The sequence below is a fragment of the Ammodytes marinus genome, assembly GCF_949987685.1.
Source record: "Ammodytes marinus genome assembly, chromosome: 5".
NCBI lineage: Eukaryota > Metazoa > Chordata > Actinopteri > Uranoscopiformes > Ammodytidae > Ammodytes > Ammodytes marinus.
Genome location: NC_137234.1, coordinates 11,236,391 through 11,255,662, shown reverse-complemented (window position 1 = coordinate 11,255,662; position 19,272 = coordinate 11,236,391). Strand labels below are relative to the sequence as shown.

The 19,272-nt window shown below is 37.6% G+C and overlaps 2 protein-coding genes across 5 annotated transcripts; both read left to right on the top strand.

The window, feature by feature from the left end:
- The first annotated feature begins 577 nt into the window (after window positions 1-577).
- LOC307250928 (troponin I, cardiac muscle-like) lies at window positions 578-5,201 on the top strand. 3 transcript variants are annotated; one of them, XM_080028204.1, is made up of 7 exons: window positions 578-602; window positions 1,539-1,586; window positions 2,030-2,077; window positions 2,296-2,427; window positions 2,983-3,072; window positions 3,614-3,787; window positions 4,563-5,201. In XM_080028204.1, exons 4-7 carry the CDS (start codon window positions 2,305-2,307, stop codon window positions 4,641-4,643), a joined length of 468 nt encoding a protein of 155 aa, XP_079884330.1. In that variant the 5' UTR covers window positions 578-602; window positions 1,539-1,586; window positions 2,030-2,077; window positions 2,296-2,304; the 3' UTR covers window positions 4,644-5,201. The 3 variants fall into 3 exon arrangements, with proteins under 3 accessions (XP_079884330.1, XP_079884331.1, XP_079884329.1); XM_080028205.1 differs by lacking the exon at window positions 578-602 and adding an exon at window positions 655-776 and having other exon boundaries at window positions 2,033-2,077; XM_080028203.1 differs by lacking the exon at window positions 578-602 and adding an exon at window positions 655-776.
- A 1,345-nt stretch (window positions 5,202-6,546) lies between these two features.
- Window positions 6,547-9,975, top strand: bpgm (2,3-bisphosphoglycerate mutase). Of its 2 annotated transcripts, none has more exons than XM_080028009.1 (3): window positions 6,547-6,608; window positions 7,128-7,741; window positions 8,258-9,975. In XM_080028009.1, exons 2-3 carry the CDS (start codon window positions 7,141-7,143, stop codon window positions 8,431-8,433), a joined length of 777 nt encoding a protein of 258 aa, XP_079884135.1. In that variant the 5' UTR covers window positions 6,547-6,608; window positions 7,128-7,140; the 3' UTR covers window positions 8,434-9,975. The 2 variants fall into 2 exon arrangements, with proteins under 2 accessions (XP_079884135.1, XP_079884136.1); XM_080028010.1 differs by lacking the exon at window positions 6,547-6,608 and adding an exon at window positions 6,875-6,905.
- The last annotated feature ends 9,297 nt before the right edge of the window (window positions 9,976-19,272 follow it).

Genomic DNA, 19,272 nt, shown 5'->3' with positions numbered 1-19,272 from the left:
ATATACCACTCTCAGTATACATCAATATCTTTAGAAGCAATGTTTCATTGTGAACTAATTTGTAACAGTGATGACTATGTGCACTGCAGTACTTCCCTTCTGCAGCCTTGTGATGGCAGCATAGCTCTTTCAAACCATCACTTGTGGATCTTCAAGTATACTGAAATATTGTCTGTTCTGTTTATTAACAACTAGTGTGTTATCTGCTGTGATAAACTGCCATCTATTTTTTTTATATAGATATTCAAAAAATGTATTGGCTTTTAAAATAAATAAATAATAAATACATACATAAATAAATAAATAATAACTTTGTTATAGTTATTGCAGTGGGAGTATGTTTACTTCATATTTGGTTTATGCACTTGAAACAAAGATTAATCCAGTTATGTTAACTCAATAAAGAAGATAACACTCCTGCCATTGTTGTCCTCCACTGTCGATCATGATGGAAATGGAATGGAACGATCGCCTTGGATTATTTGTGGGATCAACCTTGATTTCACACACATAACATGGGACTTAAAAGCTCCCTTCAAACTTTGCCCTGTCCTAGTCAGCGAAATAGACGGAGGCACTAAGACAGGCTCACAGGTGGAACAGTAAGTAAACCCTTTCACATGTGATGTGATAGACGCTGTGCAAGAATGGTGAGGACAGAAGGGCTATTTTAGTGAGCCACTCACATGGGCTCCAGAATCTATAAATCTACCCTCTTTCGTCCAGTCTTGCCTCAGAAAAAGACGCCTGTGGGTATTTGTTACCTATTGTAGAAGGTAAGGATGATTTTAAAAAATATTACAGAACTTGAAAGACTTTTTAGTATATAGCTCTTGGTAAAAGTTGAGTATGCTGATGCTACTCTTAGTCTTGAAAAAGCATGCCGGAATATTTCATTTAAAACAGTGTTTAATTGCGGAATATTTGTTAGATTGTTTTTTATTAAAAGAAAGCTATCTGATTGTAAAAAATTATTATCCTTATGTGTGAGTAGAGGAGAGTTTTTTTTTAGTTTGGGTTTGAAATCAACTGGCTTCCTTTGGTCTTACACAGAAGCTGAAGTTATAAATAACACATCACAGTATGGATTTGATATATGTTTTGTTCTTATTCTTTGCAAATCTTTATTCACATTGCTTATAATTCCATGTTGTCCATTCAATGTAATGATCTGTGATTGAAGCCTCTTTTTGTAATTAAATTATAAAAAGTTATTAAAAAAATATATAGTATACATATAAAAAAAAACATGAATCCTTTGCTCTTTGCTGATTACTTGTCCCGCATTTTTAACTACTGTTAGTTTAATTTCTATTATTATTCAGACAGTGCTTTTGAAGTAAAGGTTTGACCTTTAGACAATGTCATACATTGTTATGCTAGTGCCACATGCTATGAAGCGTCAACATATGGTATATAGGATATCTCTCTCAAGTGTCAAAATCAGAAGTTTTGCTTAGTCAAGATTTATTTTGTTTTTCTGTTAAAAAAAATTAAAATAAAAAATCTGATTCTTCCTCTCTTTTGTAACATGACAGATCTAGCAAGGAGAAACACAAAAAACTGCAACCATGTCTGAAGCGTAAGTCTCATTTACCTAAGCTCCGATAAATGTTATGCCTGAAATTCCAGAAATGTAACAAATTCCATCTTTTCTCTTTCTCCTCTTGATTTATGGACAACACCTTCGTCATTGGACAGGCCAGTGAGTTGATTCTACCATCAAAGATGGAACAAATGTCTTAAATATAATTTGAGTTATTTATGAATTGTAATTTGAGTGACTTAAAAACTACTTGTGTGTTGAAATGAGGATAAGCCCACAGACTCAGTGCATAAGTGCCTTGCCTATGCATGAAAGGCTGGAGTCAGTACTCTATACAGTATATTGTCATTTTATGTGTTAGTTGAATCATAAAAGTATTAATGTACAAAACACGCATGTAAATAAAAATGAACACAAGGAAATTCACTGCGTACGGTTGTATATTAGAAATGTATAACACTTTTGCCTTTTTCTGCCTTTTAGCAGAAACCAAAACCAAAAATCTCAGCGTCTCGTAGGCTGTTCTTGAAGGTAATTTACGTGGAACTGTGTGTTAGTCTTGGATAGCAATGCTTTAAAAAGCATGTTCAAGAATTTCTATTATAGAGGTGCTGTGATTGTTTGTATTTGTTTGTTGAATTGTCTGTGTTTTATATGTATTTTACATGGACCACCTGAGTCTGGAATAAAGTTTATCTCTTATACATTTTCTGGCTAACTAAGGTGTCATTCTCTTATGTGTGTACCAGACCAAACTGATGAAGAGGGCCATGACTATGTTGGAGGATGACAAGCAAGAGAGAAAAGATGAACGAGAGAGGACCCTCGCTGAGAGAGTCCCAGGTCTTCAACTGTCAGGCCTATCTTTGCAGGACCTACAGGTACATTTATCAAGTATTTCAATCCGCATAGGGAGTTTTTCTTATTGGTTTTGGCTCTAAAGAAAGTTAACATTAATTCACCAAACACTTTGAAAGGCTCACTTCCTCCTAATAATTACTTTTCCCTAACCCCTAGTCGAATGTTACCACAGGCAATTACGTTTGGTTTTATTTGATGAGGTTTGGTTGGAGATATCTGTCAATGAGTCTTCTGCTGATCCCAAAATGCAATTTAGGTATAGTAATTTAGTATGTGGTGCTCAAAGTATTTAAAAAATTACATTTGAAAACCTCAACCATGATGGCTCTTGCCAAGAACAATGTCTCACTAAGTCAAAATAATCCACAGACCTCAAAGTCAACAGTTTAAATATTGACCATTAGATCACATGTCCAATGAAACCTATCCACCCAGCAACACCCTTGGATTAGTCTGCTGATCATAAAACAAATGTTGCATATGTTTATATAAATCTATATTATGGTATATTTGATAAACAAATCACTGGCTGTGCATTCTTTCTGAGTAATTCACTAAATGGTTTCTGCACACAGAATCTCTGCAAAGAGCTGCACACTAAGATTGACAAGGCTGATGAAGAACGGTATGACGTTAATCTTAAAGTGACGAAAAATGATGTGGAGGTAAGTAATATTTGTGAATTTGAATTGTTTTATTTATTTATTTAACATAAAATTAAGCACTGTACATATTTAATGGATGCATATGGGTTTTCTGCAGGATCTGATACTTTTAAATACATTTTTCTATGACCATTACGAATGCAATTCAAAACCTATTTAACGTCCATACTGGCAAAGAAATGTAGATGTAAACGTAAAACTGGGTTCCCAGAATTACTTTGAAAAGTAAATATTCCCCCATTCAACTTGACCTGTATGGCTCTATGTTGGTTCTTCCGTTTTTTTAACAGCATTTTCTGTACAATTATGTCCCAAAACACATTTAAGGCAAGAATGAATTAAAGCAAGTTTATTAAAGTAACCTTAACTTCATTATCCAAAAAAAGTCATGTCAAAAGGATATGTAAGAAGTAATAAGACATTTTAAGGACAAACATTTTGATTATTGGATATTAGTCTTTATAATGAAAACCCCCGTATGTAACCTAGACATTTTAAGTTAATGTTGAGCGTGGGTTTGTCATTTTGTTTGAAAAAAAAGTTACAGGACCTGGGTCAGAAGATCTTTGAGTTGAAGGGTAAGATGAAGAGACCGAACCTGAAGAGGGTGAGGGTGTCAGCCGACGCCATGCTGGGAGCGCTGCTGGGATCAAAGGTCAAAGAGTCTGTGGACTTCAAAGCCAACCTCAAGACTGTGAAGAAGGAGGAGGAGAAGGTAAGGGCTTCAAATTCAATTTATTGCAAAATGCTTCATTTACTGAGGATAATCCAGGGAAAATTATTCCAGTTTTTCTCTAGTACATCTTAAACATCATGAGCAGTTGAAATATTTGGGGCCCTGAAACAAGGCAATTAAAGGTGGAGGCAGTGGTTCTGGAGAACGTGTGTTGTCAATTTTTTTAAACTTTTTGTTAAAATCAGCAATCTGCTACCCGTCACTACAGTGTGCACTGAAAAAATATTTAGAGTTATTACACAGCCTAGGCTCTGTAAACTGGTATGTAAACAAACGGTATGTAAACAGAGGGGGCACACAGTACGTACAGGTAGTGGATTGTGAGGAAATATTCACTGATTCTGACAAAAAGGGATTTTGACAAATAAAAAAGCATTCGCCGGAATCTCTGACTCTTTGCTTAAGATAAACATTTTCTGAGCACACACAAGTTCAATTTAACAGCTATAGACGGGGCCTACAACGAAACCCTGATATGAAACCTAAACTAGAACTATAGGAACAGAAAGTGGACTGTCACTAACCAGAGAAGGGTTATATTTGTTTGCAAAATGCAGAAGTAAGAATGTAGTTGTACTATATCTGAGGCAGACATTTTGAATGTAGGAAATGTATCCTTATTTTTAATATTATCAAGCACGTATCCCTATATTCGCTATTATTGTATACCTATTTGTGGTGTACAACATGGCTCAAGGTACTTTTTTAAATTTTAAATCAGAATGAGCTGATTCAAATGATTTTCTCCCCACAGAAAGAGGAAGTGACTGACTGGCGTAAGAACGTGGACGCCATGTCTGGTATGGAGGGCAGGAAGAAGCTGTTTAACCAGTAGATTTTTTGGGGATAATATCTCCGTGGAGGCGTTTGCTGCTCAAAAACATGTGGAACCAGTGAATCCTGTACGGTTGTTTACTTTATGGGCAGGTTAACAAATAGGTTCTGGCACAGTTCATGTTTCACGTGTTTGTGTTACTGGCAATAGTGAAGATGTTTAACTTTGTAATAATTCAAATAATACATGTCGTTTTTTACATAATGTATGCATTATGAAAAGCATTTGTATTAGAGCACATTATTTCAGTTGCAATTTTCATCACCTGTATTAATTATTGATCACAGCCTCCCCTATTGGCTGTAATATACTAGCTGGTGTTTTGATTGTGGCAATGAACAACAATAAACTGGCAAGAATCTAGAGAAAATGCATATTGGCATATTTGTTTAATTTATTAATCAGTTTTTACCCAATGTACACTTTGACCATATTGTTTACAAAAGCGTTTTTTGAATCATGGCATACATGGAGAACCATATACAGTGTAATCCTGTATTTTTTCCGGGGACTAGATGTGCCTTTTGGAATAATAAAACTAGAGAATACACATTCCAGGGGTGGCTTATGTTGCGGGTCTATGCATGAAGTCACACAAGGTGAACGTGGCAGTAGGCATAAATCAGACATAAAGATGAGAAAAAGCAATGTTATGAATTGTGCATGCATCAAATAATAAATGACATTGCTCAGAGAACAATGGTGCTCGGTGTCTTAAACTGGAAATGCTCACCTTCAAGAACTGATTAAGTATTTGAGTTTGATGGTATATCAGCTTATTACTACATCGATAGAGTTTCCATAGGCCTACATCTCTGGTTCATTTGATTATTGTGCTGTCATAAATCTCTAACTTTGGTTTATCAGTAAATAGGACTTTTTTTCCCCAGTAAACCACTCTGAAATGCTGATAATTCTTAGCCAATGCACCCTAAAGCTTTTGGCCTTGTTTATCTCCCAGTACAGAATTATATTGGACATTGGTCATCATATTTGCTGAAATTTGTTTGCAGGTTAAATATTTCTTCTTCATTTGACATTTCATGACATACACTGTGTTTTTAAAGGTTTCCCTATTCTTATTATTTCCAGGTTAACATGAAAATATCAGTCTCAATTTTAGTATCAGAATTTTGGACACCATTTTATAACTCGATATGGTGATATAACACCTGATACGATGTGTCCTTATGTAATATAATAGGCATATTTTCCAGAAGGTAAACCATTTATTTGGCTATATTTTGGGGTTTGACCGGGTTGGAAACCTACAGTATTATTTAATGAAAACAATGTCTTTTTATGAGTCAGAGGCAGGTTTTTAACAATGCAACCTGACTTTAACAATATACAAACAATTCCAACTTTTGCCTGTAGCTTTTTTTTTTTTTTTTTTTTGTGAACAATAATAACTAATGTTTAAAAGTTATATACATAAGCTATGTTAGCCACTGATGTTTTCCCACACAGAGAATTTTTATTTTAGGCGGGTAAACAGTCCAGCATAAACTATCCCTTCCCGCCTGTACATTTGTCTGCTGTACTTCTCTTACAAACATAATACATCCTTTCAGAGCTGTAAACCGCTCAGAGCCCAAACAACAAAACATCTACAGTTAAACCGTGTGACTGTACCTCTCATGGACCTATTCTATTCTCCATGGCATCCATGGTTGAGAGAGTCGGTAGGGTAGGTCGGTACCATGGTCGGTGCTCCACCCCCCTCGTGCCCTATTCGTCTCCCTCCACGAACGTGCCTGGCCGTTACTACCATTGCTATATATGGGCATAGGGTCTGACAGATGGCAACGCCCCCATGGGATATCCGCCACTCTGATTAGTGGAGAGGGTTGTCAATCATCAAAGCTCACTGGAACAGTGCTGTACATGCCCGGCCCCGGTCCAGCCCATAACACTGTCGACTGCACTAGCCACATTTCTGCTGGATTTAAAAACCCACATAGGGTAAGACGACATTTTCACAATATTATGCTGATTTTGGAGAGGGGTTGCCAAATGTTTCTAGTTCTGTTTTTTGTATAGCCTACGTAGGTCCTCTGTGTACCTCGGTCTAAGCGGCCATAATATAAGCTGTACTAACAGTCATTTACATAGCAACACGTCCATCCATCCTTTCAAGCTTGCTAAAGCTTTTCTGCAGCTTCCAATTACATTTTCCAATCATACAGTTATAGCTTCGCTTGCGTTGTGTATCATTGTTTGGGTTCCAGTCTAGCACATACATAAAGCTAGTTACTAACGGTAGCTATCTGCATTCACTTTTTACAGCAACCTCTAACCTTTTGCTTGCACAGCCTCCCAAAAATACCTGCTACGGAATACAGATCAGATACAATGAACTGTGGCTATACATTGTGGAATGGCTATTGATTGTGTACAATAGTTAGAATGAGTGTTGTAATGTCACTTCTGTCATCACTAACTATATCTTCTTTTGAATGTATTTCTGCTGAATGTGTGCAGGTTTCTCCTCCCGATGTCCAAGTACAAACTGTTTCTGCTGAGGCATGGGGAGGGGGCCTGGAACAAAGAGAACCGTTTCTGCAGCTGGGTTGACCAAAAACTGAGCGAGGATGGGGTGAAGGAGGCCCAGGACTGTGGCAAGCTCCTGAAAGAGCAGGGCTACAAGTTCGACTTAGTATTCACTTCATTACTCAGCCGCTCTATCCACACAGCGTGGCTGGTGCTGGAGGCTATGGGTCAGGAGTGGGTCCCTGTGGTCAAATCGTGGAGACTGAACGAGCGCCACTATGGTGCCCTGATTGGCTTGAACCGGGCAGAGATGGCTAAACAACACGGAGAGGAACAGGTGAAGTTGTGGAGAAGGAGCTATGATCTCTGTCCACCTGCTATTGAAGAATCCCACCCGTACTTCCTGGAAATCTACAATGACCGCAGATACACCACTTGTGACGTGCCAAAGGAAAGCCTACCCCGATCAGAGAGCCTGAAGACAGTGTTGGACAGGCTGCTGCCATACTGGGACAGCACTGTGGTGCCAGAGATAAGGAAAGGCAATACTGTGCTCATTTCTGCCCATGGAAACAGTTGCAGGGCTCTGTTGAAGCATCTGGAAGGTATGCTACTGAACTGAACCAAGCTATTATTAACAGTGCTTTCTATCAGCTTTTGTCTTTGTGCGGGTGAATGCATTCAGTTGAATTTAGCTACAGCTTCTGGTCTCTATAGGCCGCTGTTTCTAGTCGTCAGAGTCATTTAAATGGGGAGGACATTTTGCAGTTCCAAAAATGGAAAGCTGAACCTATTCAAAAAGGCCAGTGAGTTTATGTTACATTTGGCTGTGGCTATGAAGTCCACTCTGACCTTTTATCACACACATGAGCTTTGGAAGCGCTATGTGTCACAGCACACTCAGTAACATAAAACATATTGACTGATAAACATTATACAGCACAGGACATAGACACACAGGCTAGAATTGTGTTATTGTTGTACATTTGGTAATAAACTTACAAGATTTCATTACAGTATTCATGCATGTTGTACTAACGCAAAATGAGACTCTGACATTAAAACTGTTGGTGACTAGTTTGTATAGCGTCATCTTAATATTACTGTCCTGATTTCAACAGGTATATCGGATGGGGATATTGCCAGTGTGACTTTACCTACTGGGGTACCCGTGCTGCTTGAGCTGGATGAAAACCTGAAGTCTGTGAAACCTCGACAGCTCTTGGGAGACCAGGCGAAGATTCAGGCGGCTATTAAAAAGGTGGAGGACCAGGGAAAGGCCATACCGTCGACTTGAATGCACTAAACTGGCACTAAGGCTTAACATAGCTCTGTTTTTGTCGCCCATGCGCACTTTCATTAGGTACATAAAAACTCTTGAAAAGTGTAAATAACTCATAATATAACAGTATCAACAACAAATGGATGTTGATACGATTTAAAGGATAACTGCAATTCTCAAAGTTAAGTTGCTGTATGTGTAACAGTGGCCTGACATGGACATACTGTATCTCATGTACATATACGTATGTCGCTGGACAGACTGGTAAACAGGGGCAGGAGAAAGTCCTGATATGTACTGTAAATGTGTCAGCACTGTGTTGAGTTGTATCATGTGTAAACACTGAGGAAGGGTTTGGCGTGTGGGTATTTTTAAGCTAATTGTCCCTAAATACTGTATGCCTGTATGGTGACCGTTAAGTGCTTTTTTATTTATTTACCCATTGACTTTACCTTGCTCATTGTTAGGTTTATGTGGTGATGTTGAGCAATCTTGAAATACGTCGTATCCAGCAAAAGGAAAAACGTCTTTCTAAAAGTTGCTCTTATGTTACATTGACAAGCTTTAGGATTATCCCCTTGCGCTTCAACATGTGCCTTCAGTATCAACATAGTGCTTGACTTCTTTTTAAAAGCTTCTTTTTACATGGAGCGTCAAACAGGTCTTGCTGTGATTTTACTTAGGATTAAGAGCACTCTATTAACAAGTCTTACCTCATTGGAAATTCCAAGAAAGCGGCAATTGCGATTCACAAATGCTGTAATTATGCAAAACCTCTGAAAATCATATGAGTTAAATGAGGATTTCAGGGGTTTTGCACATAAGTGGCCTACTCGGTATGAGTAAGGAAGACAGTTAAAGTTGTTTTTCTAGGAGGTCTATAGAAGTTTAGGGGTCTGATTAATTTTTAAAAGCTGTGACATGGCTGGAATATCTGGTTTAATTAATGTTCATTTATGGGCATTTTCTAAAGGATTTTTTAAATTTTTCAATTAAATACAAAAACTGTGAATGCTAAACATCATTAAACTGGATAAATATTAAAACTAAAGTTTAATTCATTTTTTTTAAGATGTTTTTTTGGCATTTTTATGCTTTATTGATAGTGTAGAGACAGAGTTGAAATGGGGCAGAGAGGGGAGTGACATGCAGAGAACGACCGCGGGCTGGAATCGAACCCGGATCCGCTGCTGGCCGAGGCCCATGGGGGGGACGCCTTACCAACTGAGCTAAGGGCGCACCCTAAAAAAAAATCTGAACTTTTAACACTAGTGCCATTTGATGTTGCTTATGTAATGTTAATAACATTAGTGAAAATGTTACAAAACCGCTCTCCACATTATGTCTCCAAGCAGCACTATTTTACGTATCATCTTACTTCCGTGTATTGCAAAGGTTACTTCATTATTTGTTTTATTGTGTCTCTTGTTTGTAGATGTAGCTTTATATCAGCTGTGTCTCCCGTTTTCCCAGTTTGTCTGTTGCGTTTCTCTGCCACTGTTTTTTTGTACACTTGCCTCATAGGTCAACATGGGAAAAAAAGATTTATAAAAAGAACATGCCTTTGTAGATACTAAAGAGTAGAGAACACTGATATATTTTTGATTTCATGTGATGTAATGTCTTCCCTAATGTTAACACCTTACCATGAAAGAGTCTGCATGATTGAATAAAAAAAAGTTCAAAATTTCCCAAAATATATTTTTCCCATTCATATGTTCTGAATATTAAGCTTCCTTTTTAGATTACCCATCATTTCACAACAGGAAGGCCTGTCGTAATGTTTGACCTGTCATAAAGTTAGTTTTAGATATTGAGATGGAGCAATAGAGACACATTACAAAACAAACAACAATGGTTGGGAAGAACAGATATGCCTGCAATTTAGATTTTGGTCGCCTTTAGCCCACTGGGAACAATAAACAACTGCGTGTGTTTTTTCTACCACAGATGGATCAAGAGGAGTGGCTCCTCATTTCTCAAGCATTTGTGTAATTTGGCCAAACCTCATGGGGCTTAGCCAGTGAGAAACCCTCTAATTGGACGAACACAATGATCAACATGATTTTTATTGCGGCATATGCGGCACAAAGGCTGCTGCATATCTTGCAATGTATTGAATGGATTACATTGTTTGCATGTAACCTGTAAGGCAACACATTCTGTGTGCATCATCTAGGCATGTTATTTAAAGTTCACCTTTCACTTTAAATAAATCACAAAACCTACATTCACACCAGCAAGGAATTGAGTATGGGAGGTCTTAAACTTGTTCATGAATTGCTGTAAACATGATAAATAATAACGATACTACTGTATGTTAAGGACATTGCATTAATCATTATGAAAAAGTATCGGTGCAAAATCATGACAAACACAGTATTTTTCTCCAAAAGACTTTGTCCTTATAGAATCTTTTTCGGACTTACATCATCAACAGCTGATTAATCTCAGAAATAATTGACTGGGTATAAACCAACAGCCCACATGTGAGAACCTCACTGGGCTGCAGCCGGAGAAGGCGGGGCTGTACACTGCATGCTGTGCTTATAAACCTCTGGTTGCTCTGCCTCGGCTGTTTTCCAGCAGGAACACTTCCTTTGGTTGCTCGGCCTGGTAAGTTTGATGACTATAATGTGTGATGCTACCTTATAACTTAAGTATCAGAGAGAAAGGATTTAAAAAAATTGTAATCGAGATTAATTGAGAATTAAATTGGACTTGAGCAGATAATTGCTGGCTGCTAAAGTTGTTCTGGTGTCCACACATCAGTTGATGGCATGACAAGGTATAGGTGTATGGCTCATTAACAAGACATAGATTTAGCCAGTTGGTTTAGATTAGGAACAGATTCTGTAAATTGAAAGAGTATGGCTTCCCTGTTTAATGTGGTTACACCTGTGACATGTCTCCTATGCTCTCCTCATCATATACAAATCCAGCGCTTAAGAAGAGACATGGGGGGGACTGATGACCAACAACTTCATGACAAATGGCATGCATTTGTTTATTTTCTGACCAAAAGCTATAAATACTTACAAGTAGGCAATCATTTCTTGACTGTAGATGTTAGAAATTCAACCTTAAAAAATAGTCCCATAGGGGAAATGTGTAATTGTACTTTTAATAGGTTTTTTATTGGAACATCCTAAAGTGCATAAAATGTTAAAGAAAATGTAGTTGATGTTGACAATAAATATGACAATAAATACCAGCGAAGGGTCTACTAAATCTCGTATAATTGAGTAGAGTTCTGCAGTTGTATCATTAGTCTAACAATGGAGGACAGAGGCGACACATTTCTCTTTCTCCTTATATGAAGTGAATGTGCAAGTAAGCTGAAAAGTGCATTTTGCTGTGTTGTTGTGTGATGCTAACTCAAATCAGTGGCTTGAAACTCCGACATTCCTCGTCTTCCTTTTCCCTGAGGCTTAGCACTTGCATTTGCTTAATTCCAGCACAGAAGTGAATACTATAATTTGACAATAGTTTCTGTTACTCATACATGGACCAGACGTCTGGCTTTGGAGAAGCTGTTTTGTCGTGGTCGCCATGCCAAGTGAGACTCCTATTCCTTAGATGGTATTGAAGATAAACGCTACAACTACATGGGGTTAGTGAGTGTGTGAGTTTATGGCCAGGGACTCATCTCTCTGGGGACTGGAAACATGTTTGGGTTTTGGTGAGCATCCTTCTTGATTACTGTAATCAGGATGATGTTGCGTCACGAGAGTGAAAACAGCTGCGCGTGTACAGTGAAATGTTTTTGCACACTTTATTATATGAGGTGCAAAAAACTGATTTTCATCAAAGCTCAATGTGCATACAATCACAGCTTTAAAACAACAGTGCAAAGGAGAAGAGATGTATTTAATGACATGTTTAACTGTGGAAGAGTTATGTTATGTTGCCCATAAAAGAGCTACACCAAACTGCCTTGACCCAAACGCCACAGAGTCTACATAGTGCCATTGACAAAACAAAAAGGTGTGGGATATGAGCTGCCGGATGAAGAATACTTTTTTCTGCCAAACGAGAAACGAAATCTGGGGAGATTCAGCTGCTAATGTTTTAGTCTGAGCACAAATGGGCATTTGTAGTGTTGTGATTTGACAAAGAGGGTGACTGTCTGCTCTGCACAGGTGGGACACTCTAAATAGGAGAGGAAATGGTTTTCCACATGAGCAAATTACAGGAGGTGCAGATGTGAGCGTAAGTGGCTCTGACATAAATGGAGTATTTCATCTGCAATCAGTCTGCCTTCAATTCTACTCATTTGAAAGTAGAAATAACATTCCTTACACTAATACCACAACGATTTAGCATTAGGATTTATTTGTTTAAATGTCCAGCTATTCCTGATCCTTTTTAAAACATCTAATATTATCAAAAAATCTGCTTCTATTGACAGTGACAATGACAATCCTTTCCTTATGGAATAGTGATTCATAGCAATCACAATGGAAATAAGTTATTTGTGGTTTGACACGTTGTATAGGAGTAGGTATTTCCTAGTGTAAACCATGCTCACTGTCCATGGCCCTCAACCTTGCCAAGCTGGGACACTACAACTAACAGTGCCTGTGAACTTCCTTAAAAGGAGGTTGAGTACACCACCTCATCTGATGGGATGCAGAGCAGGGAGTGCACATAGCTGCATCTGTTTCCATTGAGTACCCAGCCGAGGAGGAAACAATAGCTCAACTTTAGATTTGAATCGAATTTACCACTGACATAATTAATTCCGGTTTCAATGATCAGTAAGACTCTAGTTGGCATGGACAAAATAAAGCTAGCAGACAACTATTTTCACCTCTTTTAAGGTACACCTGTCAGTTGATAATGACAGACTTCTTTGGTCCTTTTAGCCTATTAAAACAAAGCTAAGCTGCAGAGCCTTAGTGAATGTCCTGTTGAGCTGTTTACACTGCATGGAGATGATACGATGCTTTCAAATCTCCACTTTACCAGTTTATGGTCAACGGCCACAAAACAACACACACACTCCGTTTCAACCAAACTGTACACGGACATTTTAATGAGCAGCAGAAAATGTCACCACTACAGTTTGTTGTGGCTTGTAAACTGTGTGGAATTTGTGTCCTGGTCAGGGACTTGTTCCTTCGAGACCATGTTTGGTCATGTGGAGTAAGCAGCTGTGGCTTCTTGATTGATTGCAAACGCCTCTCAGACAACTGTTTATTCTAAAACACTTTCTCTATCTTTAAACAAGAACCTTGTCTGATTCTAGGCTGAATGTATATTTTTCATATACTGATGCAGATATTTTTATTGGATAGTACAAAGAAAGCAACCAAATAATGGATGTCTTTCAATTTCTCCTAAACGCGAAAGATTTACAGTCTTTAGACTAAACAAATATTAATGTTACCCTCAGTACCTACATGTAAGATCGCAGCTATGCAGCTAAGTGAGTCAAACACTCAAAGGTCAAAGGTCAATGTTGGTCTTTGAAGTCTTTACTGGAATCAACTGTCAAACCGTTAAAAAATGGTGTTGGATACCAAATACGGTGACGGTGATATTAAATCAGAAAATAACTATTTAGATACCATAAAATAAGATATTTAAAAAATGTGTTAGACAGTTACGAATAAACTGGAAAACGTCAGGGTTAGTCCTTCCAGTAACACAGTTTATTTTTAGATTTTGCTTTTTTTTATACCCACACATTGTATTGAAATTATAACAAAAAAAATAGAGGTACATTGAGCAATACAGTTAATTCATCCAGCTTCCTGCATGTCTTTCGTGAAGATTTCCTGATTGAAGATGTGAGGCTTATTGTAACATGCCAAACCAAACGTAAATCCTGCAATAGAAACAGCCTTTAATAGAAAATGATGCTTTCTTCTGCCTCCTTTTGATGTCTGATTACGGTAATACATCAACACACACTCTGTAAAGACGCCATAATTGGGTCAGTAATTACAAAACCAGACAATTTACATACACAATAGCACATGGAGTTTTCACAATGCTGGCATGAATATAGACACAAAGAAGGATCATGCAATTGACGTAATTATAGGGCTTTTCATTGGAAAGCTTTTAACATTTGTATTGCATACCAAGCACTAATGTCTTAAGACTTAATATATCCCTCAGTAGACCAATTAAGGAATTCTCAGGCAAAATACTTGGCTTCAGAAACAAGTCCTCCTAACTCCTTTTAGGTTCTTCCAAAAGCAAACTGTTTCTATTTTCAGAACTATATCCATTATTTACTTTTATAAGGACACCTATAGCAATCAGTATATTAAAGTTACTATTCATAAATTCACGCCAATAATACTCTCTCCTTAATTCTTCCATATCATCACATAACTCTATGAATCTTTATGCTATGCTAATCGCCTCATTGTTGTAGCTCCAAAGCTAACTCACAGACAGAACACAATCTGATTCTTCCCATTGGTCAATGTAAGCCATATTTTGTCATGGTGGTGGGTATCCAAACAGCCAATTAAACCTTTTTAATTAAGCTATCTGTGAAATGCATGAATGGAAAATGTTTTGTTTAGACATTTGACAGACTCAATACAGAACAATTTTTTCCAGTCTATATCTCACTTTTGTCGTTTTGTGCCAGGCAATTACAGTAGATGCAACCAGCAGAAAGACAGAATTGTTTCCTTGTCACTGCCCTTTTCATCTTGTGACTTGTTTCAACTTGTGATTTGCGGCAACCATCTGTATAAATATTTATGAGAAGGGTTGGTCTGGTGAGTTTTAAGGGGCAGCTATTGGTAAGCCAATGCCTATAGTTGCCAGTTGCATGAGAGCAGAGTGACCACGGAGAGGCTAGGAGAAAAAGAGCTACTGCACAATCTTTGGATCCCTTCAGAGTCGGAACACAGATGTATGAATCAGAGACTATCCAGGGCACCCATATTGTGGAAATGATTTGTGAATTTGATTCCACCTTACAGTAAGACCGAAAGACGAGAACAACCTTTAACAAGCTGTCCACATATACTGTAAATGAATACATTACAAGCAGTGGTGGAATAAGTGTTCAGATTCTTTCCCTAAGTAAAAGTACTTATGCCACTCTGTAAAAATGTGCTGCATGTAAAAGCTGGTATCATTATCCGCAAAATGTACCTGAAGTATCACAAGCAAAAACATTAATTCTGCAGTAAATTAGTCCCTGTAAGTTTTTATATCTTTACGTCTGATGTTTCAGGATTAATATCATTGTGTGCATTACAGTTTTTTACGATTGTTAAACCACAGTGGGCACAACTGGAGCGACATGTGCAAAACTCTAACAACAGTATGCAGAGCAGCGGTTCATTCGGACCAAACTGTAGCTAATTTTTCATTGCTTAAACACAATTTTCAAAACTCTACACACCTATCTCATGGCTTAACCACAGCCTGCACAACACTGATTTCCAGCCCTTTTTTTCAAACACTAACACACTACTGCCACAACTGTAAACCACACATTCAAAACAGAATGAATGCCTAGTGCATTTCAAACACTGCAGATTGCAATTTCAACTGAAACACTACTGTAAGATGTCTTGTTTTAGACTTGTTAGTGAACATATACAGTATAAAGGGAAAGCTCAAACATATATATTTTTTTGGAAATGGACCAATGAAGACAGGTTGTTGGAGGGAGAAGAGTGGCAGTGAGAGTGTGGATGTGTGGAGGAAGACATAGAGCTGTAATGTCTGATGAAATGCAGTAAGGGCTACACTGATAGACCCTGTTGTGAATCATGGTCTCTCATTGAGAGAGGCAGGGTTGAGAGTGCAACCCAATCTGCAAAAATCTAAAGTTGCATCTGTAGTACGAATTTTCCAGCAAACAAACAGCTTAGAGTTGCATCCTTACAGTAAATGACAACATTACAGGATAGATTTCTGTATTACAATTATAGAATATTTACACAGATAAATACTACATTTGGAAATGTTTTCAATAAAATATACAAAATGTGTATCTATTGAAGCAAACTTCTGATTTTCATTTCTTTTTGTTTTCCTAAAAAAACTGGTATGTTATAAAATTAACAATTTCATGTGAAAGAATTTCACCCTTTCATCAAAGAAAATATTACATAATTTGTGTGAAACAACTCAAATTATTCAAACTGTAAAGATTAAAAGTTTGTAATTTATGCATTGGGGTTTGATGCTAGTGTTTGTACTCTGAGCATATTCTGAGTGACAGTGTGTGTTATCTCAGTGAGGACAATTCATAGTGTTTGCTGCACTGAGCCTATTTTGCAGGTGAAGTGAACTGTTCAGCTCCAGTGACTGTTGGTAGTGCAGACTGTAGTTAGAGTTTTGCACATTGAGCTACAGTTGTGCCCACTGTGGGTTAGCAATCGAAAACAACTGTAAGATGTCTTGTTTTAGACTTGTTAGTGAACATATATACAGTATAAAGGGAAAGCTCAAAAATATATTTTTTTTTGGAAATTGACCAAGGAACACAGGTTGTTGGAGGGAGAAGAGTGGCAGTGAGAGTGTGTATGTGTGGAGGAAGACCTAGAAGACATAGAGCTGTAATGTCTGATGAAATACAGTAAGGGCTACACTGATAGACCCTGTTGTGAATCATGGTCTCTCATTGAGAGAAGCAGGGTTGAGAGTGCAACCCAATCTGCAAAAATCTAAAGTTGCATCTGTAAAGCGAATTTTCCAGCATACAAACAGCTTAGAGTTGCATCCTTACAGTAAATGACAACATTACAGGAATTGATTTCTTTATTACAATTATAGAATATTTACACAGATAAATACTACATTTGGAAATGTTTTCAATAAAATATACAAAATGTGTATCTATTGAAGCAAACTTCTGATTTTAATTTCTTTTTGTTTTCCTAAAAAAACTGGTATGTTATAAAATAAACAATTTCATGTGAAAGAATTTCACCCTTTCATCAAAGAAAATATTACGTAATTTGTGTGAAACAACTCAAATTATTCAAACTGTAAAGATTGAAAGTTTGTAATTTGTGTATTGGGGTTTGACGCTAGTGTTTGTACCCTGAGCAGGTTCTGAGTGACAGTGTGTGTTATCTTAATGAGGCTGGTTCATAGTGTTTGCTGCACTGAACCTGTTTTGCAGGTGAAGTGAACTGTTCAGCTCCAGTGACTGTTGGTAGTGCAGACTGTAGTTAAAGTTTTGCACATTGATCTACAGTTGTGCCCACTGTGGTTTAGCGATTGAAAAAAACTGTAAAAGCTTTACACACACATGTTTTGTCCAATTGGTAAGATCTACGTATGTTTTTCAGCGAGTCACTTTCCTGATCTTCAGGGAAGTAATGTATAAAAGAGTGTCATCTTTTTCCCAGTAAAGCTCCTGACTGTCTTGTTACCCATGTAGTGGATGATTTAGAAAAAGCTCATTGTGTTTGTAAGCCTTTGTGACTGTATATGGTGTTGACGATTGTAAAACCTAAACTGTTATATCCTGCTGTTCCATTATGACCGACTGCTCACTGTTGGTGGGCTCCTCTTCAGATCTTAAGATAGAAATACCCTAAACAAAGGGATAACATTCAAGTGGCCCTTTTTGTGACAATGCATAGTATAACATGACCTGATATGATTAAGACTGATAATGCTAGCTGTCCATAACTGCTCGGCGAGAAGAGAAAACAGGCACAGTGATGCATGACATACAGACAATAAAGTGCGACGTTCACTTGACTCTTTGAACTCACATCATCTCAACAACCATTATTCTTTGGTGTGTTGTTGTAGAAGAAGACTGATGCATGTTTTTGGGCCGGACATTTTCCACTGAACTTTTGTGTGTGTGTGTGTGTGTGTGTGTGTGTGTGTGTGTGTGTGTGTGTGTGTGTGTGTGTGTGTGTGTGTCTGACATAAGTGTCTTTAGGACACACACGCTATACTTAAATCCAGTTGATTGGGGACGGATTCTACAATTGGGGACAAAAGCCATTTCCCCAATTAGTAAAATGCAGATTTTTGTGTTAAGGTTATGGTAAGGGTTTGGTCATGGTGTGTGTGTATGTGGGCATCTTAGAAATAAATAACTGTAACAGTTTTTTTGGTCCTGGAGATGGAGATACAGTAGGTTTCCTTAACCAAACTTAGTCTTCAAACTTATTTTTAGTATTTGAAGTCTGACTAAAAGCTGCAGACGAATGTTTCATTTATAACCTTAATGGATATTGGCATTTGTTTAAGATGAAGTTAATTGGCCCACTTATTTATTTATACATTAAAAGTGTGGGGAGAACAGCAATTCATCTTTTTTTTCATGATCCAAAACTGATATCCTCTCCTGAACTGCAATCGTTTTGGATGATTACACAGTAAATTAAGAGTGCAAAAGACACACTTGAGATTTATTTTTGTTGGATTCAATAAGGCAAGAAGTCTGGGAGCATTGGTGGTTTCATTTCCCTCTGAGTGGGACAGAATTGCTAACTTTTCTCAAATCACACTTTGACAGTGCAATGTATCTGTTGGCTGGAGTTACGGGCAGACCCTTGTACATACTTTAAACAAGGTGGTCAAAGGATAGTTGACAATGGCTTTTTATTGTGCAGCTAAGTGTTCCATGTAAGACAAAATCATAATTTAATAAAAAGTTTTTATCGGCAGTGGAGGGGAATTGGCACTCGAGGATGAAGGTGTTAACACAGCGCTACTCAAGTGAGATGAGTGATCTGTTTCATACTTCTGCCAATAAAGTTTATTTTGTATCTAAGTCTATGAACTCAATCCATTCGCAGATTTGATCTATGAACACTTAGGAGGACAGAGAGAAAGCTGTCAGGAAGGAAAAGTAGTGGTTACAGTAAACCGTTGGAGGAGCGTAACAGAGATTCA